This window comes from Tenebrio molitor, chromosome 6, assembly GCF_963966145.1.
Source record: "Tenebrio molitor chromosome 6, icTenMoli1.1, whole genome shotgun sequence".
Taxonomy (NCBI): Eukaryota; Metazoa; Arthropoda; class Insecta; order Coleoptera; family Tenebrionidae; genus Tenebrio; species Tenebrio molitor.
In genome coordinates, this window is record NC_091051.1 from 7716685 (window position 1) to 7743458 (window position 26774).

Sequence of the window (26774 nt, forward strand, 5' to 3'; positions counted from 1 at the left end):
TTTTTTTTAATAATTCTAATAATTTCTAATTTTAATAATTTTTTGATAGTCTCTTTAAATTTTAAAGCCTTAAACACAAATGAACATTAATTAAAATTAATAATAACCAGATATTTTAAAAATATAATATAATTTTTAATTTTGACCACAAATTGAAAGATATAAAAACATAAGATACATAAGTCTTAAATGTTAAAGAATCTTGATCATACTCATGTATAAAATCTCTTAATGGATTCACGTTTGGGCAGTATTTAAAAAGAAGAGGCACCACTTTATTAAAGAAAATTGTTTATTTTATATAAATTATCAACATGACTTGCACGTACACATCAGTTTTGCATCTATTTTCACGGATTCGTCATGCCAAGTTGTCTTATATTGTTGCTTCTGGGGAAAAACCCATTTATCTACAAAAAGCCTGGATGACAAACACTTCAGATACGTTATCTAAGATTTTTTTTGTAGACTTGATGTATAATTTTGCCATAACCCTTCTCGGACTCAATTGTCGTTAAATCGAAAAGTACTTTCCCTTAAGGGGATAATTGTTTTAAAGTTGTTTTCTTGATCTTAAGAGAGTTCGTCTTTTATTTGTTTGCATTTATTTTATATTTTTACTCAACGATAAACGCCAAAAATAGGTTTACTTATTACGTTAGACTAACACATGATTTAATATTTGAATGAATTTAATGTCAGTAAAAAATGCCTGGAACATGCAAGATCCAAAAATGAAACAAGGACTCAGCGAAACATTGGATAAATTCTTATGTAAAGTCGAAATACGTGACACGTTTTGAAGTGATGTATTTGCAGAATATATTACAAAATTGTTCTAATATTTTATCTGTTTTGATATTTTATTTGCAAACGCAAATGTGTTTTTTCTTTCTCATTTTTTACAGAAATCTGTTATACTTATATAAAATCTATCACTGGTGGTATGTAATAGCACTTTATCTTTATTATTTATGTACAGTCGTTGACCAAAATAAAATGGGACAAAGTAAATTTCGATTGTGTAATTCGATATTTTTGCGAAATCCATCTCTTAGGAAACAAAAGTGTCAAAAATTAAAAAAAAAAATCTGTTGGCATTTATTTTAGTTTATTCATTGGTATAAATTTGAGAATAAGACGTTTTAATTTACAATCATAAATCCATGTTTTCCTACTTTAGAGAACCAAATACAAATGAACAAATTGACCGACAGTTTTCAAAAACTCACAATTATTTAATTGAACATAGTGACAGTGACAAGGTGACAAGTAAAAAAAACACAACCTAACTTTTTGTAGATCAATTGTCAAGTCAAATCAAGTTGTAATCTGAAACACATACGTCCCAGTTACACTACACAAATCTTTGAATTGTGAAACTGTCTAAGGTAACACTTTGTCCTATTTTATTTTGGTCAACGACTGTACATAGCAATAAATCGTCACACATTTTCCTATATGTTTAAATTTGGCATTTAGTTTAACAATTCTATTAAAACAACTAACTACCTAACTTTATTATTGCTTTAAAGCCCAATTGACAATAACACCACACCAATTTTTATACGAGTATGTGGGTAAGACGATTTCTTGAAAATAATTTAATTTCTTATATTTACGAGTAGGTACTTTGTAATTTTTTAGTATTAAGAATCTGTTGATGAATTCACCACAGTGTTTATGACTTTTTTAAAAATGTACAGTCGTTGACCAAAATAAAATAAGACAAAGTAAATTTCGATTGTGTAATTCGATATTTTTGCGAAATCCATCTCTTAGGAAACAAAAGTGTCAAAAATTTAAAAAAAATTCTGATAAGTGTCATCATTCGACAATATTTCAAAAACTCACAATCATTCAATTGAACATAGTGACAGTGACGAGATGACAAGTGAAAAAACACAACCTAAGTTTTTGTAAATCAATCGTCAAATCAAATCAAGTTGTAATCTGAGACACATACACATACACTACACAAATCTTTGAATTGTGAAACCGTCTAAGGTAACACTTTGTCCTATTTTATTTTGGTCAACGACTGTACCTATATTTAAAACAAAACTGACAGAATTTCTTATTTTTTTGAAGTAACAGATATCTTGATTTAGATAAAGGCAATTTTTTAGTTTTATTTCAAGTATTACTTATAAAAAAAGACAAAAAGTGATAAGCAATATGTATCTAATCTAATTTTGAAATAATTTACTTTGTTATATCAAATAAAATTTATTTTTTATATTTATATGTATGTGATAATATAATTTATTATAAATAAATAATATACTACTCAATTCATTAATGCATACTTTCAAACTCAATTAAATGTTTGCTATGCCATTTTAAATAATAATAATTTGAAATAATCTTCCTGTGCAACTATTTTTGGATAACATTTGTCCTGCTTCGTAGTTATTAATTAGTAGTTTTTGTATTACATATTTACACCTAATTAGAATTTTCATTATTTGTTGTTTGCTTATTTGTACGACCATTGTTCACTTTAAGTGTGAATTAGTCGAACGTCTGCGAGCCCTTTGTTACTTTTCAAACCCATCGAATTCGGCAAGGATACCAGTATTAATATAAATTAAGAGAAAGTTAGTAGAATAAATTAGGGGTTGTATAGGAAAGTGAACGTGATCGGTGTAGAAAACGAGGAATCAGAACGTAAGAATTGAGACAAGGATGTTTTCTGAAGTTGACTGTTCAATGTGTATAGAATAAACTCGGAAAAGCTGGGACAAATTAGGAAAAAAACTTGGAAAACTAGCACATGCAGGTGACATTTGAAGAAGAAATCATACCACGAGCCTCAAAAGTTTCATAATTATATGAAAAACTTTGAAAACTTCTTAGTGATAACATTTGCATGTTTTATAATGTGAGTGACAAAAAGGTGTGTTACAGAAGCCGAGGCTCAGGAAAATGTATAGAACACTGGTTATAATTTTTATAGAAAAATATGTCGTTATGGAAAGATGGAAAATAAATCATTTAGAGATTATTTTTTTATATACAGGTGTATGTATTCATTGTAACCAGTAGAAGAACTCGTGAATTTATGAAATTTTTCTCAATAACATTTTTACGAAAAAGCATTGCAAATTGATTTAAAATTTGGAATAAATTAGCCATCAAAGTTATACCCGCCCCTATGAGTAAAGGCGAAAATTTTCTGCTGTGATAGAAACGGAGCCTTTCAAAAAAGTTACATTGTTATAGAAAAAAATTAAATAATTAAAATTAAAATTCTCATCGCTACAAAAATTAGTTAATCATACAAAACGACTCGTTTGGAAATAATTTTATAATCTTCATTATCAAGATTATTTTGTTAAGTAATTCTTTATTTATTGTTTCAATACAATTTTTGTTTGGACCCGAAATCTTTGAAATCAATTGATAGCGCATTTATACAAAATTGTAATAGGACCAACCTGAAGCTTATATTTTTTAAAGTAATATGTAATATGGAAGTAGGGAATTTTTATTTAGCCATTTTGCCACATTCTTTCTACAGCAATTAAGTAATTTTTATTGTAGCAATTTATTATTTGATATTAGAAAACTGGTTTCATAATTTCTCATAGAAGAGGTCTTGAAACGGGGATAACTGGCTGATGAAAATTAGAGCAATTCCCATTAAAACGGGGGCTTTTGATGTCACATATTTGTACTAGTTTGCTTTTTTGCGGGGTAAAAATGTTGGTAGTAATTAGCAAACAAGCTTTTTTGCAATCAATTAAAGGCAAGTTTATCTAAACAACGTTCTGTCGCTCAACAAGGCTTCAAACAGCTAATAACTCCAAAAGCTCTAATTAATCAAGTGATACAGTTCGAATTCATTGAATAGCGAAAATAGTTATTTCGAAGTTCAGACACACATCCTCATGGAAAATTACGTAATGGATAGCGTGAGGGTTGGAATAATAAAAAAATACTCGCGTGTTGTTTACCTTTCGTGCAAGCTTTTGTACGAAGGTTCATAATACGAAAGATGTTAAGTGGGTACCAAAATGGAATTGTAATTGAACTGATTTTTTATATTATTGGACGAAGACATTTGTTGCTCTTTTAATGAGGTTGGGTAGTTATAAAAACTGATAGTTAAACGGGTGTTGAGTTTAGATTTTATGACAGATATGGGGAATATATTTGACAGTGCGTGTTGCATTAGAATAATAAAAACGGGGTTGTATATCGCATATTTTGTAATATGCACCAGTTCGGAATGTGTCACGTATTTCAACCTTGTATTACAATTTATCCAACGTAATGTTGACTTGTATGTTTTAGTGTGGCTGCTACATGTTTTGGAAATTTATTGCTGACATTATCTTCGTACAAATGCAGAAAATGGATAAAAAGAATTCGTCATTATTGTCAAAGCTCGGGATGAATGTTTAGAATGTTTTATCAGGTTTGTTGTTGGGGTGGAAAATTTTAACCAATGCAACACCTACGTTTGTTTGATGAGAGCTTTGTGCAGGAATGGTTTCAAAATTGAAATGCAATTTTACTCAGATAATAATTATATTTTCATAAAAATTTTAACAATAAAAACGTTTCCCTTTTTAGGGACACCAAATACCAAAATGTACAGGGTGTTTTCGAAGTTGAAGCGTTCCTTTTAACATGTGATAGTAAGCGTTGTTCTAAAGAGTTTTAGCTAAAATTACCTTAGTAAAATGTGTACGGCAATGAAGATACAATAAGTAAATTTTTTTGAAATTTTTGAAACCGGTCAAATTTTCGCTGATTAAATTAGAATTGACAAAAAAAAATCAAATGAGCATAGACGTTAATCAAAAATACTGTCAGAGTTGTCATCTAATTAGTCGGAATGGCTTATCATTACGAAAATAACGAGCTCACAGATATGTTGCTAATGTACGGGCAATGTTATCAGAATGCAGCCGCGTCGTCCAGCGAGTACGCAGAGCGATTTCGAGAAAGACACCATCCTGGGTCACGTCAGTTATTAATCTAGTACAGCGGAGAAATAGACAGGACCGGACTCAAAATTTTATAAAAAATAAAAATATACAATCAATTATCTCCGTTAATACAAACATTTTACTAAAAAGATTCAGGCTAAATTTCTTAAGAATAATGTATAGTAGCAACGCCTCAACTTCGAAAACACCCTGTATAGTTATTTGTGTATCAAAGCCAAAAAGTACATCTTTTTCTGCCGAGTCTGGGTTTTCTAGTCGAAGCGCAGACGAGTAATGAAAACAGGCGAGGACAAAAGGAACTTTTTGGCCGAGGTGCACATTAAATTTTTTAGGCGACCCCACGAACTACAAAGTAAAAGACATCATTGGAAAAATTACAAATTTATTTTGTATCTACTTTTTTCAAATAGATAACAATAGATTAACAGTTTTTTATAGTATTTTTTATCAGCTTGCCAACAAAACGAGAAATTTACTATCTATTTGCAATTCCTCACTTACATAATTTTTGGTGACAGGACAACTATTGCGATTAGCATCTGCGATGTCCAGCCGCGTATTAGACTTCCTCACTTTCGGTGTTGTATTAGACATTTCTTCATCAAGTGTTGCTATCGATTATAGGAACGTTCATTTTCTTATTATGCACCAAATAAGCACCAGAAATAAACGATACAACACTTTTAGGGCAAATAAAATATGTACTTTAGTTAAATTTCACTGTCAAATGTTTGTTTGTTGGTCGGTTTACTCGGTTTTGTCGGCTTCGTTGTTAACTTATTAAACAAACCAACAAATGGCGCCACGGTCCATAGTCAGAAAAGAGCGTCCGGATAAGTGCGTACGAAAAAGGGCTTCCGAAAAAGAGCTTCCGAAAAAAAGTTACTTCTCGTCCCCATTTGAGTACGAAAAATGACCTTTTTCATTAAGGGGTGCCTAAATATATTTTAATAAACATAATAATTTTTACAAATAAAAAAATTCTTTTTCTAACAAAATGGTTTTTACACTTTATAATCAGTATCTTTGTCAAAGTAAACCCGACGATAAAAAAAAGTGTTACTTGAATGAATTATTCATGGATTGATTTAAAATTTAATACTACATATTTATAAATCGTCCATATATTTGAATCCAAATTTCTTTTTAATCGGATCACATTTTTGCTTTATTTTCTTGGTTAATTCTTCAATTATATCTTCATTCCCGACTTGTAAACTTTCCAGGCGATCTAACGTGTTTTTACATAATTCGTATACTTTATCATCTTTCCTTAACAGCTCTTCAAAATTATACTTTGCAGATTCACAGTAATTGAGTAAATATTTTTTTTTTTTAGCAAATGTCATAAAACGTTGATCCTCAGCTTCGTAATTTGTGGTGTCGAGCAATACTGTTTCGATTTCCTTATCACTTTGAGTGCCGCGGGCGTAACTAATTTTTACTTCTTTGACATTATTGTGGTATTGTTCTTTTGCTTCTATCGTTAAAATTCCGTTCTGATCGATGTTCATTGTAAGAATAACTTTACATTGCCTTGGTGGTGCAGGTGTAAGGTTGTCCAATGTAAGTTTATGTAACAAACGATTCTTATTAGCCTCCAAACGTTCTCCTTCAAATATTTCAAAGCTTATGCTACATTGGTTGCCACAAATGGTTACAAAATTGTAAGAGTTGCTGGTAGGTATTGGCGTATTTTTTTTAATTATGAAACTCATCACACCACAGTTCGCCAGTGTTCCTAAAGATAATGGAATCACATCTGTAATTTTAATTTTATCGACTCTTTGCTCATAGTTACAAGAAAACATTGCTGCTTGAAGAGCTGCACCTTCAGCTACGCACTCTTCAAAATTGCCACTTTTGTTTAAAGTAGTTCCATCAAAATAAGTTGATAATAACTCTTGTATTTTTGGAATACGACTTGATCCACCTGCTAGTACTACATGTTTTATTTTATCTTTCGCTATTCCAGAATTATTCACACACCTTGTAACAATTTCGATTGTTCTTTTGAACAGTTTTTCCCCCATTTCCTCAAACTGTTTTCTTGTAATATCAATTTCAACCTTGTCATGACCCTTTACGAAAGCTTCAAATATAATTGAAGTTTCTGTTGTAAAAGATAAAGTTTTCTTTGCTGTCTCACACTCGTTTTGCATTCTTCTCATGGTTCTTCTGTCACTTTTAGGATCGTATCCGTACGCATTTTTTAGTTTCTCACATACATAATCTACGATTAGATTATCCAAATCTTTTCCTCCCAAACTTGTGTCTCCATCTACACAAATAATGTCTATATTATTTAAAGTCTTTTTCAGAATACTAACATCAAATGTGCCTCCTCCTAAGTCATAAATCAAAGAATAACACTCGTCGTCAACATTATTTTTAAAAAAGTAACTCAAGGCAGCTGCGTTGGGTTCATTGAGCAGTTTGAAAACTGTGAAACCAGCGTCTGTAGCAGCTTTCAAAGTGGCTTCTCTCTGACTTGTATTAAAATAAGCTGGCACGGTGATGACCGCTTTGTCAACAGTGCCTATTTTAGCTTCCACATCGGTTTTAATTTTTTGTAGAATAATAGTACTTATCTCTTGAGGAGTTTTTTTTAACACTTTGTTTTCACCTTGAATCACAATAATAGGATCGTCAAAATCATCTTCCACTTTGAATGAGAAATATTGCAGTTTATTTTGCAAACTGATTTCTTGGTAAGTCCTGCCAATAAATCGTTTAATTTCTGAAATATAAAATGAACAAAGATACAATTTTACACACATTTAAAATATAATACTTACCATAAATTCCATTTTCTGGTCAATTCTTTGCCATGTGAGCACCATATTGTCCAACAGTTGGGTTTGTTAATTGTTTTTTTAAAAAAAATACAAAAGATGGTGTAATTCTTCCACCTTCCGCACTTTCAAGAATTTCAATTGCTCCATTTTTAAAGTAAGCTGCACAAGAATTTGTTGTGCCTAGATCGATGCCAATTACGCAATCCGCCATAATGGACATGTGGAGGATAAATTTACTGTGAAGCCTTGTGTCTGTGTTTTTTATTTCAATGGATTCTTATCGTAAATTATCAGTAAAATTATCGATAAAATAGAAGATATTTATTTTTCTTAAGATAAGACAGGTTGGTATAAAATAACATACAGTGTGGGAACTTGTTATGGAATAAATTCAGTAATTTCGAAACGGATGATATATTTTGTAATTTGCCTCCATTTTGATTCTCTAATAGACATATTAACGAACGCGACGTCATCACTTGCGATGACATTATAGTCATTAATTCACGAAACATTTTACGAAAATTTTTAGGTTGGCAAAGCTTGATGCGGAATTATCTTGTCATGCATGATGCATGTCAGATTAAATTAGAAAATGTGTCAAGAACAGTGTCCAATGGAAAAATTTGTGACCGTATTTTTAACAATTTCATATATTTTAAGGGGCGTACATGCAAGATTATCTTGATTATCTTCCATATTCCTGTTTTGTGACATAATTAGGATAAAACAAAAGGCGCCTAGATTAAATTTTTACTTTTAAAATTAAGACATTACCAACTGCCACAAAAATCCCTAAATCGACTAAAGTAAACATTTTTGTTGAAAAACGGCTTGAAAAGGGCAAATTACAAAAAATATTACAAAAAACTCGTTTTATAAGACATTGAAGCACTCATTCTTTAAAATTACTCGTGGCTACGTCACTCGTTTTTAAACTTGAATTCGTGCTTCAAGACTGGTCTTATGAAACATGTTTTTTAATATTGTAAAACGCTAAAACTGGTCAACTTTTATTTTAAAGTGCCCTGGTTTTAAACTACTGCACCTGTTTGTGACGTCATCTCAGAGCGGTGACGTCGTACGCATTTAAAATGCGTATTTAAAATTAAATGAACTCCAGAAAGTCCAACGAAAATTTTTGAAGTTTTTAAGTTTTCAACTTGACGGTGTTTACCCTATAAGAAATTATGATAACAACATGTTATTAGGTAGGTTTAAGCTTAAGTCTTTGTATACTCGCAGAGTAAATGCTATTGTATCATTTCTCTATAAGCTTGTACATCACGAAATTGATTGTTCATTTCTTTTAAGCAAAATTAGCTTTCATGTTCTTCGCATGAATAGTCGAAACATCACTACGTTTTATATTCCTAGCTACAGAACAACTAAACAACCTATAAAACTAAAGGATCCTGTTATTGATGTGGGAACATACTTACATGATTGTGTCAACTTTCAAAGGTGCCCTCAACAGATATCCAAAAATTTGTTTGAAATCTGTTTTTTGGTCAGTGTTAAATATATTTAACTTTGGTGTGGGGAAGTAGTTTTCGAACACGGCAGCATTAATAACATATCATAGCAACGAAAAAAAAAACACTTTTATAAAATAAATGTCAATGAAATTGTGACAGTATTCAAATTGTTTTCAAAATGAGTTTTACCGCAGATGAATATTGTAAAGCTTGTTTGACACGATGCTAAATTTTGTAGAAAATTTGTTAGAAAATGAGAGAGACCCTCGATCAGGACCAATGAACGATCAGGATCATAGTCTGTCTTTGTCAGATCCTGATCGTTCATTGGTCCTCTCTCATTTTCTAACAAATTTTCTACAAAATTTAGCATCGTGTCATACAGCCTTAACATATATTTAGCTCTTGGTGCCGCAGAAAATAACGCGTCATTTAGCTGCAGACACATACACCATGCGTTTTTCTAACGGAAGGTATCCCAGTGTGCATGTTATTAGTTATTACATATCGTCGTGTACACTAGCAAAGCACGTAACTCCAAAATGCAAAATTTTACAGGAGCAACAATAAACTGTACCAGAAACAAAATTGCATTCTGTTAACCGACGACTTCACCTGGATACAAGAAACCGAATGTAACCGAATTGTATCCAGGTGAACTCGCTGGTTAGCAGAATGCAATTTTGTTTCTGGTACAGTTTATTGTTGCTCCTGTAAAATTTTGTATTTTGGAGTTACGTGCTTTGCTAGTGTACACGACGATATATCGGGTGTTTTTTTAAATTTTACCTCCTAGTAGACGTTGAAGAGTGGATTGTGAACGCACCACTCGTGTAAAAACGTAAGATTTAAACAGCTGATCCGTGATCCGTAACCCGTATAGTGCGTTCACAGTCGACTCTCCAACGCCTACTATGAGGTGAAATTTAAAAAAACACCCGATATATAGGCGTTTTGACTAACGACTGAGAGAAAAAAATGTAACCATGACAACTACATAGGGTATTTTTAGTTACCAATTGCGCTGCTGCCATTTTCGTTTTCACTTTCTCGGATTTTTTTTCTTTACTGAAAGCTGCAGAACAGTAATTTTGAAACAGATTATATATTAATTTATCAGTCTACCCAATCTATTACCTGGTTTGTTAACATTTCTTAAATTTTGTTATGAAGGTTTGAAGAAAAAATCCTATAGGTATGTGCAAAAATGGTTTTATGTGCCGCAGCACATAAAACTCCATTTTTCCTCCTCATAACATAATATACTATTAATAACTATTACTATAAAAAATAAACATAGTTTTTCGTGTGACCCCACAAAAAATAGTCTAAAGGTGTGAGGTTGGGCGACCTAGCCGGCTAATTTATTAGGCCACCACGTCCTATCCAAGAATCAGGATATCTTCCATCAAGGACTTGTTGAACTTGCCTTGTATAACGCACTGAAGTACCATCGTGTTGAAACCAGGGATGCGCCAAGAATTGCAATGGTACATCGTCTAGACTAGAAGATCAGACAATTCCTCGTTAAGGAAAATGGGCACAGACTTCGCCATTTAATCTTGGAAGTAATTCAAACGTACGAACCTGAAACTCTACAGTCGATATTTTATCTGATAATCATTTTGTTTATAAACACTTGCCAATGAATCTCCTAAAATCCTAGCCCACAGTTTGATGCTAAACCGATGTTGAAAATTATAACAAAAAAAGTAAATTGAAATACCTTTTCCGAAGTAATCTGTGTCATTAATCGTTGATATAGAAATGGTCAATTGTTGTTGTTTCGTTATCATTAATCGTGTATAAATATCTATTTATCATTGTTCAAAATATAGGTGAATTTGTTGTTACCTAAACCCTTAAAGCTTTAGTGTTTTAAAGGCCCTTTTTCCCACGCATTTTAGTGTCAAAAACAGGGATTATGATTCAGGTATAATAAAAAATACTTTTTATCTACGGCTACTTGGATAAGACCTTATAACCACATTCATTTACAGTCATTTGAGTTGCGTAATGTAATTCATTACTGCACGGGTTTCATTACGTAACGCTTTTTTATTTAGAAGCAAACAAACAAAATGTATTGAAAGACAACAATACAAAAGAAAACAGCATTAATAACGACAAAATGGTAGGTTATGAGAGTAAAAATTAACGGCAAAAAGAAATCAAAGTTGGAATTCGGAATAATAATCTAAAAATTAACTAAAGGAAATTCTCGAAGAGCTCCCCACTTTGCTCTAAATGTTTAATTTAATTTGAAATGTCAAATTTGACTTGTCATTGATGCGGCTGTCAGTGTGAAGCCGTCAACAACCGGAAGTTACTGCAGTTGAACCATTTAAAAATAAAATTCAGCATTACCAACTTAAACAGTCCTTCTTGATCACCCCGTACATATTAATCACAGAGTTCTTGCATTTTGTTCGCCCAGTTGCCGACATCGACTTCGTTTCGGTCTTCAATCTCTGGGCTTGGCTCAAAAAGACTCACTTCCGCTTTTAATGATATCATCTACTATTTTCTTTTTGTACTCATAGCCTTGAAAGCAACGCTTCCAACATCCAACGCTCGCTCCGAAACGGGTGCTTCCCGGTCGACTCGAAAGTAAAAATTGCAAAAAACACTGGCCCTTTGAGGCATTCAAAAAAAAATCTGTCTTGATAATAATAAAATTTAGTTCATAAAATACAACTTCCCTGGGTTTTCCTCCATTAAAAAATTACGGAAACATTTATAATCGTTGAAAATTGTTCCTACAAAATTCACAAATTATTGCAAAAATTGAAATATCAAGTGAAGCAATTGTTTCCAATAACCAAAGATCACTGCCTACTTGGTTTTATGTTCGTTTATGTTTAATGTATTAAAACAAAAAAATTTAATTTAATTTTCGTACAAAAAATATTGTACGAACCACTTGCGTGAAGACATCTTCCGTTCATTCGCGCATTAATTAAAGGCACTCGCTCCTTCGTTCCTCGTGCTTTAAAAAATGCGCTCATGCGGGAACATCGTCTTCCCGCACTTGGTTCGTAAATAACTATTTTCGTTGCTCACACAAGAGACTACTTTGTAATACACGTCATACTGGAAAAACGACGCAAACTGCAGTGACACCTCAAGAAAGGCTCGTCCCTTGCACTCCAGGTCGTCCTCGAAACAGGATCACACACATTTCCGTTCCAGGTCCTGGTACTTTTTTCACTTAACGTCGGGGTAACCCCAATGTACCGGGTGGGGCATCGTATACGCGCACGTGAGAAATCCCGACTTCTAATTAAATTAAATTGTCGAAATTTTATATACCTACCTAACTAATTATTATTATTGATAAGGTATGTTTGAGAATTAAAAAAAAAAATTTTTTGTTAATAAATAAGGTCGTATAAAAAGTGGCGGCCGGGGAAAATGAGAATGACTTAAATCACTCTGGGCTGTATTCAAATAAAACTGTAATGGTTATCATTATAAAGATTTACGATAGGGCCAAATTTTTGCCTGTCACCACTTGCAAACAAAACCCTTCTTAAATCGTTCCTTCTAAGAACACAGGTATTCAAAGAAATCGGTCCCTGTCGTAAATCTTTATAATGATAACCATTACAGATTTATTTAAATACAGTCCAAAGTAATTTAAGTCATTCCCATTTTCCCCGGCCGCCACTATAACAGTTTTATTAGTTTTCTGAAATTAACTGTTAATTTACCCATAAAGTTTTTATACTAAATGAATCTGTATCTGCTAGCGCATCAAACCCTGGTGGCACAATTACAAATTTTGACTTGGTTAGCTAAATAATTCGCTTTTTTATTTAAACGCAAACCAGACGCGTGATTTATGGCACAATGGTATAATTTCCCAGCAAAAGGTATTGCCGACCGTTTTAAACCTTTTTGCCTTAAAAGTGACAGTTTCCATTGTCACTTTAATTTACGACAGCACAAGTAGCAGGTCATAAATAAAAATGATTTTGAAAGTTGAAATGTAAAACTGCGTTTAATTCAAAATTTAATTGGTGTTTTTTTCTGCTGATTTCGTAAATAATTATAGGTTAGTATAAAAATCAGAATGTGACTTTTTTGTTGAAATTTACATTTTATTTTTTTGGCTTTATTTGTAGGTGAAAAATTATCAAAAAATTATGAAAAGTACCTTACCAATAGGCAGGTAAGTGTGAAAAATTTCGACAATTTTATTTAATTAGAAGTCGCGATTTCTCGCGTGCGCGTATACGATGCCCCACCCGGTACATTTTTCGAAGTCACTTCACTTCGCTATAACTGATGAAAGTGCCTGATTTTTCAACGAGTAATACATGATATAGGATAGTATTGCGAATTGAAAAATCGCACTTTGATCACGAATTGTGTATATTATTTTTTTCCAACATCGTCTATGAAAAAGAGTCTCAATTTTAAATGTCTTTATAAGTATTTTACTCCCCTATTTTTTTTAATTTTCCGGATCTGGAGTTTCAATTAATGCAAATAACAGTGTTTTAAATTTTTATATTAATAAGTAGGTAGTAGATTGTTAATGTGGTAGATTGTTAAATAAATTTTCCTCACTAGTGAGTTTACTTTCTCCATTTTCCTCACTAGTGATGCAAACGCCTACTTTCCTCACTAAATTGAATGATGAAAATATCATTTTCATAATCGATGTTGAAAAAAAAAACAACGCCTTGTTTACAAACAGAAGTAGCTGGTTGTCCTGGTATTGAGCAAATTGTTTCAATCTTGTTGCTTTGATTTTGAATGAAAACGATTGAAACTGACATTTAACAATTATCAAAACTAGTGGAACGGCCCGTGCTTACGCACAGAGCAGTAAAATACATTAATCAAAACGAAAAAGAAGCCACTTTTATGAAGGTGAATTTTTTATGATTATTACATTCATCATCGTGTTCGACCAATCGTAAGGCTTTATTTTTTGAATTATAGTGATAATTCGATAATTCGTCAAGTAGGTTTCTCAGATGTTTTCAAACCTATTGCTAAAGTAATAAAATAAACATTGTTGTCAAATGGTATTATTTAATTCATGAAATAATCAACCGAATTACACTCTAGCTCTTGAAATGATCTGTTTTAACACTCAAGCTCTCAAAAGGTAACCACTCGTGACACTTTGACATTAATACTGTCAAAGTGACACTCATTGTTACCTAGGAGAGATTTCGTGTTAAAAATCGATCATTTCAGAGCTCTCGTGGAATTACAACCGATAATTTGTTGTTATTGCAATATAGGAGACTGTTTTCTAAAAATTACTTAGAATCTATTATATTGTAATCTGTTTGTGATGCTTCCAGGAAAAAAATTAAATGCAATTCGTTACCTGAATATTATGGGTATTGATGAAATTTTTCACTACATACTTTGGCTACATGTGGACGGGCATTATCCTGCTACGTAATTAGTTTTGGACCCATATTCTCTGCAAACTGTATCACATTTGGTTCTATAACATCGTCTATGTACCTCCGAGCAGTCATAGACCCCTTCTTCTTTCCTTCAGTTACTAAGTAACGTGTAATACGTATAAGTAATACATATTCTAATAGAAGTATGTTGCTAAGCAATTTCCTTGAAATTACCTGAAAAAAAAATCTGGCTAAGGCCAAGTGTTTTCAGTAAAGTCACTAGACATCTATATCTACATCTAGTGATTTTAGTTTTCAGGTCGCGCAAGCGCCTCTAACATGACCTAACGACCACTAAGTAAGTAGCCGGGACCAACAGCTTTATATACATCTCTTCCGAAAGATGGTAGTGATTTGAAAAAACCTGATGTTTTAACCGGGAATCGAACCCGGGCGGAACGGGTGAAATTGAACAACGACCTTCTGATTGGCCAACTTTAATTGTTAATTACAAAAAATCTATTACACGCTGACCATTTTTTTAACGCGATTGTTTTCATTTATCATCAACGAAAGCGCACTCTAAATTTGATCCGCGAGATCTGGGACACCAGTATATTACACTTATTGTTAGCTACACGAATATAATATAACATTTATAAAATGCTAGTTTGTTAAAAATGATTTTGCAGTGGAAGTTGATGTTCAATTGAAGAATCAAGAAAACAGAATGATACAGGACATAACTTAATAATAATAAAGCACGATTTATAGTTCCGTATACATATAGCATAACATAGTCAAAAATCATAAACATAACATAACTTTTAAAATTCAATTTATAGTTCATGACAAAACGTGTTGACTTTTTAATTGTCAAAATAATTGTCAAATATGTATGTTTTGTGAAGACGAGGTTTTAGAAGCTGCTGCTTGTGCTGTGGTCTTACACGAGATAGGTCGTACTCGTAATAAAGGAAATAGGAAGAAACCACGAAAAAAACGCGTTACAAAAACACGTATAAATCAGCGACTCCAAATCATTTCCTTCTCACACCGTCTTCAAAGTCTTTGGAAGACTTATCGTACAGTGCCTTAAACCTTTAGACACACTGTACGATTAGAATTTCCTTCATATTTTCCACCTTTTCAATAATGTTTTTAAATTGAATTTATTGTCAGCATACCTACACGTAGGTAACCGTTTCTATGGAAAAATATTAAAATTCCGTAACTTTCATGATATGATATGTGGTGTTTTTGGGTTCTTCATTGAAACATACACATTACTGGGAGACTTTACTAACTTTTACATTTTCCACATAACACATAACGGAGTGGATCGTGCCAGAGTTCGCCGGTGAATTCCCACTCCCTGCTTCTCCGCTATAGGACGCAGGTCACCTTTTTATCCTACAGATAACTGCAGACTGCAGGCACCGATACCACACATAACATAATAATTGAAATTGGACAATTCATATGTAAACGGATACAGACTTATGTTATGTTAACGGATCTATAAAGGAATACATTTGATTCAGTAGGATTCAATTTTGATATGTTATGCCCAGTGTCCGGGCGAAATAGTACCGGACAAGTCGACCAGTACAACTTTGCGTAATCCCTCGCTCGCACATAAACACGATTCAGCTGGTTCCCTGTTATTGTAAACGAACCAGCTGAATCGTGTTTATATGTGAGTGGGGTATTACGCAAAGTTGTACTGGTCGACTTGTCCGGTACTATTTCGTCCGGACACTGGATGCCATACGTACATGTTACGGAACTATAAATCAGGTTTGATGTTGGGGTGGAAAATTTTAACCAATGCAACACCTACGTTTGCTTGGTGAGAGCTTTGTGCAGGAATGGTTTCAAAATTGAAATGCAATTTTGCTCAGATAATAATTATATTTTCATAAAAATTTTAACAATAAAAACGTTTCCCTTTTTAGGGACACCAAATACCAAAAAGTACAGGGTGTTTTCGAAGTTGAGGCGTTTCTTTTAACATGTGATAGTATGCGTTGTTCTAAAGAGTTTTAGTCAAAATTACCTTAGTAAAATGCGTACGTCAATGAAGATACAATAAGTTAATTTTTTTGAAATTTTTGAAACCGGTCCTGCTCAAATTTTCGCTGATTTGTTAAAAATTAGAATTGACAAAAAAAATCAAATGAGCATGGACGTTAATCCAAAGTACTGTCAGAGTTGTCATCTAATTAGTCGGAATGGCTTATGATTACGAAAATAACGAGCTCGCAGATATGTTGCTAATGTACCGACAATGTTATCAGAATGCAGCCGCGGCGTCCAGAGAGTACGCAGAGCGATTTCCGAAAAGACACCATCCTGGGCCACGTCAGTTATTAATCTAGTACAGCGGAGAAATAGACAGGACCGGACTCAAAATTTTATAAAACAATAAAAATATACAATCAATTATCTCCGTTAGTACAAACATTTACTAAAAAGATTCAGGCTAAAATTCTTCAGAATAATGTATAGTACCTCGTGTTACAAGCAACACTCTGTATAGTTATTTGTGTATCAAGGCCAAAAAGTACATCTTTTTCCGCCGAGTCTGGGTTTTCTAGTCCAAGCGCAGACGAGAAATGAAAACAGGCGAGGACAAAACGAACTTTTTGGCCGAGGTGCACATTACATTTTTTAGGCGACCCCACGAACTGGAAAAATTACAAATTTATTTTGTATCTACTTTTTTCAAATACATAGATAACAATAGATAAACAATTTTTTATAGTATTTTTTATCAGCTTGCCAACAAAACGAGAAATTTACTATCTATTTGCAATACAATTCCTCACTTACATCATTTTTGGTGACAATTATTGCGATTATCATCTGCGATGTCCAGCGGCGTATTAGACATTTCTTCCTCACTTTCGATGTTGTATTAGATATTTCTTCATCACGCTGTTGCTATCGATTATAGGAACGTTCATTTTCTTATTATGCACCAAATAAGCACCAGAAATAAACGATACAACGCTTTTTAGGGCAAATAAAATGCTTTGGTTAAATTTCACTGTCAAATATTTGTTTGTTGGTCGGTTTACTCAGTTTTGTCGGTTTCGTTGTTAACTTATTAAACAAACCAACAGATGGCGCCACGGTCCATGGTCAGAAAAGAGCGTCCGGAAAAGTGCGCCCGAAAAAGTGCCTACGTAAAAGGGCTTCCGAAAAAGAGCTTCCGAAAAAAGTTACTTCTCGTCCGCATTTGAGTACGAAAAATTACCTTTTTCATTAAGGGGTGCCTAAAAAATATTTTAATAAACATAATAATCTTTACAGCGTGAAAAATTTAATAAAGCAAGGTTGGCATTAAAAATAAAAAATTTCTTTTTTAACAAAATGGTTTTCACACTTTATAATCTGTATCTTTGTCAAAGTAAATCCGACGATAAAAAAAGTGTTACTTGAATGAATTATTGATGAATTTATTTACAATTTAATACTATATATTTATAAATCGTCCATATATTTGAATCCAAATTTTTTTGCAATCGGATCACATTTTTGCTTTATTTCCTTGGTTAATTCTTCAATTATATCTTCATTCCCGACTTGTAAACTGTTCAGGCGATCGAACGTGTTTTTACATAATTCGTATAGTTTATCATCTTTCCTTAATAGCTCTTCAAAATTATACTTTGCAGATGCACAGTAACCCTGTAAATACTGTTTTTTTTAGCAAATATCATAAAACGTTGATCCTCAGCTTCGTGATTTGTGGTGTCGAGCAATACTGTTTCGATTTCCTTATCACTTTAAGTGCCGCGGGCGTAATTAATTTTTACTTCTTTGACATTATTGCGGTTTAGTTCTTTTGCTTTAATCGTTAAAATTCCGTTCTGATCGATGTTCATTATAAGGATAAGCTGACATTGCCTTGGTGGTGCAGGTGTAAGGTTGTCCAATGTAAGTTTATGTAACAAGCGATTCTTATTAGCCTCCAAACGTTCACCTTCAAATATTGTAAATCTTATGCTATCTTGGTTGCCAACAGTGTTTACAAAATTGTAACATTTGCTGGTAGGTATTGGCGTATTTTTTTTAATTATGAAACTCATCACACCACATGTGGTTTCTATTCCTAAAGATAATGGAATTACATCTGTTATTTTAATTTTATCGAGTCTTTGCTCAGAGCTACAAGAAAACATTGCTGCTTGAAGAGCTGCACCTTCAGCTACGCACTCTTCAAAATTGCCACTTTTCTTTAAAGTCTTTCCATCAAAATAAGCTGATAATAACTCTTGTATTTTTGGAATACGACTTGATCCACCAGCTAGTACTACATGTTTTATTTTATCTTTCCCTATTCCCGAATTATTCACACACCTTGTAACAATTTCGATTGTTCTTTTAAACAGTTTTTCCCCCATTTTCTCAAACTGTTTTCTTGTAATATCAATTTCAACCTTGTCATGAAAGCTTACGAAAGCTTCAAATATAATTGAAGTTTCTGGTGTAAAAGATAAAGTTTTCTTTGCTGTCTCACACTCGTTTTGCATTCTTCTCATGCTTCTTCTGTCACTTTTAGGATCATATCCGTACTCATTTTTTAGTTTCTCACATACGTAATCTACGATTAGATTATCCAAATCTTTTCCTCCCAAACTTGTGTCTCCATCTACACAAATAATGTCTATATTATTTAAAGTCTTTTTCAGAATACTAACATCAAATGTGCCTCCTCCTAAGTCATAAATCAAAGAATAACACTCGTCGTTGACATTATTTTTAAAAAAGTAACTTAAGGCAGCTGCGTTGGGTTCATTGAGCAGTTTTAAAACTGTGAAACCAGCGTCTGTAGCAGCTTTCAAAGTGGCTTCTCTTTGACTGGTATTAAAATAAGCTGGCACGGTGATGACAGCTTTGTCAACAGTGCCTATTTTAGCTTCCACATCCGTTTTAATTTTTTGTAGAATAATAGTAGTTATCTCTTGAGGAGTTTTTTTTAACACATTGTTTTTACCTTGAATCACAATAATGGGATCGTTAAAATCATCTTCTACTTTGAATGAGAAATATTGGAGATTATTTTGCAAATGGATTTCTTGGTAAGTCTTGCCAATAAAGCGTTTAATTTCTGAAATATGAAATGAATAATAGTAGTTTATTTAACGAGTTCGGGTGTAAATTGGGCTTTCTTGTCATGAGTGGGCCAGTTTAAAACGCGAGTGCTACGGTTTATTTTTCGATGAGCTTCTTAAAGGCTCCAAATCGCTTAAAATCTTTAAAATTAACTTGACGTTTCGTTTTGCCAAGTTGTGACATTTATCAAAATCCGTTCACACAGGAGAAAATTCTCAAATTCTGACAGTGTCGAATAAAAATAGTAGTTTATTTGACGAGTTTCACTCGCGTTTTAAAATGGCCCACGCGTGCCAAAAAAGGCCCAATTTACACACGAACGAGTTGAATACAACGTTTTTTTGTTTGACGAGCCACTTAAAGGCTCCAAATCGCTTAAAACCTTTAAAATTAGCTTGACGTTTCGTTTTGACAAGTTGTGACATTTATCAAAATCCGTTCACACAGGAGAAAATTCTCAAATTCTGACAGTGTCGAACAAAAAAGTTACATTTTTACACACATTTAAAGTATAATACTTACCATAAATTCCATTTTCTGGTTCATTTTTTGCCATGTGCGCACCATAGTGTCCAACAATTGCGTTTGTTAATTGTTTCTTTGAAAAACATACAAAAGATGGTGTAATTCTTCCACCTTCTGCATTTTCAAGAATTTCAATTGCTTCATTTTTATAATAAGCTGCACAAGAATTTGTTGTGCCCAAATCGATACCAATTACGTAATTATCCATAACGTACGTGTGGTGGATAAATGAACTGCGAAACCGTGTGTCAGTATTTTTTTTTTTCAATGGATTCTTATCATTAATTCAATCTGATAATTTCATTATCTGGAAGATAATGGTTGGTATAAATATACAGGTGTCCCAGAACTGGCGAATCAGATTTAAAGGGCATATTCCTTAGTCGTAATGGAGGTGAAAAACGTTCAGAAAAATAGTCAGGGTGCAATGGCTTCTTAGTTATGAATTTTTCAAATTGAGCAATAGTATTCGAGCAGTTTTCACCAAAAAACTGAGTTTGACAATCCATATCCAAAACATTTCGAGTATAAAATTCAATTTATAATTCATGACAAAACGTGATATGATTGTTACAAAAACACGTATAAATCAGCGACTCCAAATCATTTCCTTCTTCACACCGTCCTCAAAGTCTTTGGAAGACTTATCGTACAATGCTTTAAATCCGAGCTTAAACCCTTAGACACACTGTACGATTAAAATTTCCTTCATATTTTCCACCTTTTCAATAATGTTTTTAAATTACACGTAGGTAACCGTTTCTATGGAAAAATATTAAAATTCCGTAACTTTCATGATACATAACATAATAATTGAAATTGGCCAATTCATATGTAAACGGATACGGACTTATGTAATGTTAACGGATCTATAAAGGAATATATTTGATTCAATAGGATTCAATTTTGATATGTTATGCCATACGTACAGTCGATGGACAAATAAAACTGGGACAAAAATGACAATCATATAAGTCAAAATTTACAAATTTGCATCGTTTAAATACGGCTTTGTCACAAATAGGTTAACTTTCGTATGACATATTCTATAGATACTGACAAATATATTGACAATTCAATGGTCTGATTTACATAGATTAAATTTTAAGTGTCCCAGTTTTATTTGTCCACCGACCGTACATGCTACGGAACTATAAATCGGCCTTAACCAATCCAGTGACGTATAATATCAACCAAAATTTAGAACTGGGTATACTATTTATCTAAACTTAAAACTAAGCATTTTGAGACATCAGCAAGTAACGTTTTCCCTTATAATAAGGGCAATAAATAATATACAGGGTGATTCATATACAGAGTGGCTACGAAAATTTGATTCACTTTTCTCAAAAGATTAAATTAAATGAAATTGCTGGCAACATTGTTTTTTTTTTACGTAGCTAAATGTTGGTTGTAGCCAATGATCTGCACTCTTAGAACTGCTATTCTACCAGAACGAGCTTCTTTAGAAGGGTAATACCATTATAATGTTTATTCGTTGCTCAATATTGAAATTCATGACAGTGACATTGACAATTATTGTTTAAAAACAGTGACAATTGTACAAAATTGTGCCATTTATTTTTTTCATACTTAAATTTTTTGTGAAAACAGCGACATCTTTTGGCAAAATGAAGAAAAGTGACTCCAGTTTTCGTAGCCACTCTGTAGTATCGTACAAACTTTAACCGGTGGTAGATTCCAACCCCTAGACACTCTTACAAAAATGTCAAAGTTCACGTTGCAACAATTGTTTGCTTCTATTATTATGATTTTCATGACATTTTTATACATTGGACGTAAAGTCCAATTATCAAGAGCCTTTTGAGACCTGAATCTGCCACTGCTTAAAGTATATATGAAACTATATGAATCACCCTGTATATAAATAATTATTTCACAGTCGAATCTTAATCTTGAAATTTCTAAAAGCTTATTACAAACTATTTAATCTAATATTGAAAAGCCTTTGCCATAACAAATACTATAACAATTCAAATCATCGTTATCCTTTTTTTTCTCCAGATTTAGTTTCTTTCAGATAATCATCTGTTTCTGGTTCTAAAGAATGTAGAAGACAGTTCAGACAGTTTATTAAATTTTTTACGGAGTATTTTTTGGTAAAATTTGACATCGATTCTGTATTATACATTCACAGTTGTGTCTGCCACAGATAGAAAATTAAAGCTCCGACAGCGCTTTAATAAATGGACTCACAATTCGGTTTTATTTATAACAAATATTTTTTTTCTCTGAAATCACGATTTTTGCGTCAAACGTCAAAATTTTACGACACAATTTTATTCCAGAGTTCGTCGTTCTCCAATTGAGTGTGTTAGATCAGAATCTGCTTCGATATCATAAAGAAATTCGCCATTTTATTGCAGGCATATAAAGTTTTCTTGTAATAAAGGAACCTGCCGACGGGATAGCACGATTCATAACATTTATTTCACCAATACCATCAAATCTTAAGAACAACCAAAGTGAATGTATAATCAAAAAGTCGTTTCCAGTATTTACTAATAGGAATTTCAATAATTCTTTTTCATCTTACAGGTATTTTTGCAACCTTTTGTTGTCTTTGACCAGACAGATTTATGACAAACTACAGCAGAACAAGAAAAAAGAATACTTTTAACAAGAAACAAAAACTCTTGTAAAATTTTTCTTTAAAACAAAATCAAATGTTATTGTAAAGTAAAATTTATCGCTAAAAAAAAAAAAAACAGAACGTAAAGCTAGTGTGACACGATACTAAATTACACAGAAAATTCACTGTTCTTTGTACAAGAACGTTTCTACGAGTATGATTTCTTTAAAACTGTGAGTTGGTACTATGTACTTTGCTCCGAACGTGTTAAATTAAATCAGTTGCCTTAAAAATAATATATAGATTTTTGCGTCAACGAAGAAATATATATTTTTTTTTGCCATGTTGATAAAATATTGTTAACTTTGTTTCCAGTTGTGACGTCAGCTAGAAATTCTCGTTTGTCGTGAAATTACGAATTGAGAAAATTCCCAAATAGAACGGTAGGAGATAAGTAGGAAGATGAAATGTTGGTAGTAGCTTTATGCAGCTTCCGTTTCCGGTTGTGGCGGCTATATCCGGTGCGGAAGAGGATAAGTTGCCTTAGCCGTTGCTTTTAACGCCCAATGAGTAGAATTGTCGGACAAAGCACTAAATTAGGTTACCTGAATTGTACGTGTCTTGTACAAATTGGGAACGGCTTTTCGGGAATTTCAAGACGGAATCGAGTTAACTAGTTAACGAGATATAGAAGAGGGAACTTTTTTCTCGCAGGTGATGTTTAATTGTAATTCCTTTTGACGCAAGTGTTCTGTTTCATCGGTTCCCTTCACTTTTATGACGGAAAGTGATCCAGTGAAACGATCTAATATATCAAACGGATGCGTCTTAAAACTAGTTTAAACGCGAAAACTTCTGCCAACTTTATCAAGTTAAATATTTTCCGGAGAAACTTGCATAATCACAACGGCAATGAGGAGCTTTGCTTCAAGTTTTATTTTTCTTTTGATCGGGCTTTAGTTTTAGTTTTCCGTGATCTACTTCAAGCGCAATTATTCATTTGGGAAGTTATTCTTTGCGGAAATAATTCACCGATTTTTGCGAACGATCCGCACAAGTTGGCATCAAAGTGCATTAAGAGTTTTACAAGTTTTATTAAAAATATTGAAAATGCATAATTTTTTTTTAATCATTGCAACATTGTAAATATGTGTAACAGTTAATTTTTGGTTTTCTGACCGGTTTGGTACATACTCCATGTCCAGCAACGTCAGTGCCAGATTCAATTTGCCTTGATGGATCCGTTGTTATTGACTGTTTCGTGTTTTATGTATGGTCGTGTAGTGGGTTTCTTCGGAAGGAACAATTTGTTGTTGTCTGATGTAAGCTACGATCTAGTAAACTCCACTATACATATAAGTCAGACCAAGTGGGATGTTTAAACTCGAATAAAAGAGTAAAATATCTAGACTACGTTAGAAGAGCGCTGTTGGCTTTTCTGACCTATTGAGTAAATATTGATGCGCTTTCCTAAAATTTAATGGGACAAGGAAACAAAAGCAAGTATTTGGTGGCAAAAATAAACGATAAAATGGAGTACTGGAGTGAATAACTTTGACAGCTCTGTTACGGAAGTTATTAATATGCAAGTATTGGAAGCTTGAAAAGAGCTTTAATAAATTAATTACCTAATTTTCACACTGAATTACAATATGTCTATAACTATCCATTTTCTAAATTAAAAATTAAATCGTTTGCAGTTTTCTTATAGGTTTTTAGGCACCCTTTTAATGAAAATGCTAATTTTACGTACTCACAAGCGGACGAAAAGTAACTCTTTTTCGGACACACTTTTTCGAACGCTGACCGTGGCACCATTTGTACGTCTGTTTAGTAAGTTAGCAACGAAACCGACAAAACCGATAATTGTCCTGTCACCATCCATAAATCATGTAAATGAGTAATTGTATTGCAAATAGTAAATTTCTAGTTTTGATGGTAAGCTGATAACAAATACTATAAAAAAATTGTTAATATGTATTGATAACTTTATCTGTTTGAAAAAAGTATAGATACAAAATAAATTTGGTTTGTAGTTCGTGCGGTTCCCAAAAAAATTTAATGTGCACCTCTGCCAAAAAGTGCCTTTTCTCTTCGCCTGTTTTTCAAGCCTCGGCTGCGCCTCGGCCAGAAAATTCGGACGAAAAAGATACACTTTTTGGTCTGATACACAAATAACTATTGGGGAATATCCAGAAACTAAGAATCTTTACGTATAAATACATGGAATAAGCTTAAAACTTTAATTAAAAATGTATCTAAAGCAACGACTTTTTAAAGAATACTGATAATAATTTAGTAGAATTTACATAATGACATTTTGGGACTGCGTAATTTAAATTTTTATCAATTCAAATAAAACTTGTTCTTTACTGTGAATTTTATTTTGTTCATAATTTACTTGTCTTTATGACCTGTTAAATACGTGATATCTTAAATTTTTTTGTGGACTTACACGAGAACATTTCATATATAATTTTTTTTTTCATTTTGTTTTGTTGCTAATCCCTCGTATCGTAGCAGAAGATGTGGAAAAAGATTCATACACTTCTTGTCGAAATAATTCACGTGTTAACTGTACACAAATGGCTCTTTCCACGATCTAATTTAAATTAAATGAAAATTAAAACAGTGGATAAGGAAACTAGGTACACATTAAATTGTAATAAACTTGAAATAAACGTAATTAGGTCTTTTCTTGGAAGGAACATTACGGCACCAGCATATACAATTTTCTTTTTTAGCTTCCGGCAATTAATTTAATTTGAGAGTCTCATTTTCAACTCGATCGAATTTTAAAGCAGGCCGAATAATAAAAAATCGCGGTTGAAAAATTCTTGAATGGAAATGGAAAAAGCCGACGTACATACTTCTTTATCTGTTACGACTCGGCCGCTGAGAAATTTGTAAATTACGTGAAGATCCGCAAGTGCTCAGTCGAAATGAATCTCTTGTACGACCAACTTGATGGGTCTAAGCTGTCTCCATTTAAGGGACTGATAACGAAGTTGAAATAATCCTTCTTAGTGGAAATTTTCGAAACTTTTCATCCAATTACCTCCGATTTTATATTTACCAAGATATCTATCGAGCCAATAAATAACTTTGCAGTATGTCGTCGTTAATAATTTGGATTTCACGAAAAGGGAAAAACCATCGGGAGATCGAGCATTAATCAAACTTTCCGCGAATTTTATTGAAAGGTTTTGCCTTGACAAGGACGTTTTCGTTTCTCTGTGCATATTATACGCTTTCATGTTGTTTGTCTCATGTCAAAGATATAGATCGATTGCAATTTTTAACGTCGAATGAGCGTCTTCAATTGAAATGCGAGCATTATATTATTGGACGAAAAAAAATGGACGTGGGTGTACAGTAGATCCAACGAATGTATGGATTCATTCATTACGATTATTGACAAAGTTTTTTTATTGTCACGAGCACACTCAAATTTTCTTAAGTAATATTTGTAACTGCAACATTTATACTCCGTTCATCGAAGCCATGTAGTAATAAAAACCTGTTTGCTTGGTATTGCACAAGACTAAACAGAGGTGCAACAATTAATTCAGTATGTTCAATTCATTGAAACGTTTGTCGCTAGTGTCGTACAATTAATCTCAGTGTATTATTTGTGTAGTTGATTCAATTAAAATGGAATTATCTCAATTAAGAAGCGACCAAGAAAAGTGTTACAATTAATGAAAAGAGAAATACTGTAGGTTACGCCCCTGAAGTGTGTTTCTTAGAAGACTCTCAACGGAAGGCGGAAGGTTAAGCGAACGGAGTATAGGTTCAAAAAGCGTCGTCTTCTTAACCAATAACAACACCACTAGCTATGAATAAGTGTTCAGAACTGAATTAATATTTTTTACTCAAACAACAATTATGTATAAAGGAAAACTGGATAATATTTTACT

The 26774-nt window shown here is 32.7% G+C and overlaps 3 protein-coding genes across 5 annotated transcripts in view; 1 reads left to right on the forward strand and 2 right to left on the reverse strand.

The window, feature by feature from the left end:
• The window catches only part of LOC138132936 (chondroadherin), a 125504-nt gene that overhangs the window by 3309 nt on the left and 95421 nt on the right, over positions 1-26774 (forward strand). The window lies entirely within an intron of this gene.
• Positions 5327-7970, reverse strand: LOC138133050 (heat shock 70 kDa protein cognate 4-like). The gene is made up of 2 exons (XM_069050844.1): positions 7874-7970; positions 5327-7701 (listed from the first exon to the last, which is right to left on the reverse strand). The coding sequence occupies exons 1-2, from the start codon at positions 7968-7970 to the stop codon at positions 6071-6073; spliced, it is 1728 nt and encodes a 575-aa protein (XP_068906945.1). The 3' UTR covers positions 5327-6070.
• Positions 17924-20528, reverse strand: LOC138133476 (uncharacterized). The gene is made up of 2 exons (XM_069051411.1): positions 20259-20528; positions 17924-19731 (listed from the first exon to the last, which is right to left on the reverse strand). Exons 1-2 carry the CDS (start codon positions 20467-20469, stop codon positions 18407-18409), a joined length of 1536 nt encoding a protein of 511 aa, XP_068907512.1. The 5' UTR covers positions 20470-20528; the 3' UTR covers positions 17924-18406.

What these genes read in the sequence shown, in the direction of transcription:
- LOC138133050 (XM_069050844.1), bottom strand. Translation starts at nt 7,970, where the DNA reads ATGGCGGATTGCGTAATTGGCATCGATCTAGGCACAACAAATTCTTGT. An exon ending in AATTCTTGAAAGTGCGGAAG is followed by an intron (nt 7,702 to 7,873) that starts GTGGAAGAATTA and finishes TTTATATTTCAG; the next exon opens with AAATTAAACGATTTATTGGC.
- LOC138133476 (XM_069051411.1), bottom strand. Translation starts at nt 20,469, where the DNA reads ATGGATAATTACGTAATTGGTATCGATTTGGGCACAACAAATTCTTGT. An exon ending in ACCAGAAAATGGAATTTATG is followed by an intron (nt 19,732 to 20,258) that starts GTAAGTATTATA and finishes TTCATATTTCAG; the next exon opens with AAATTAAACGCTTTATTGGC.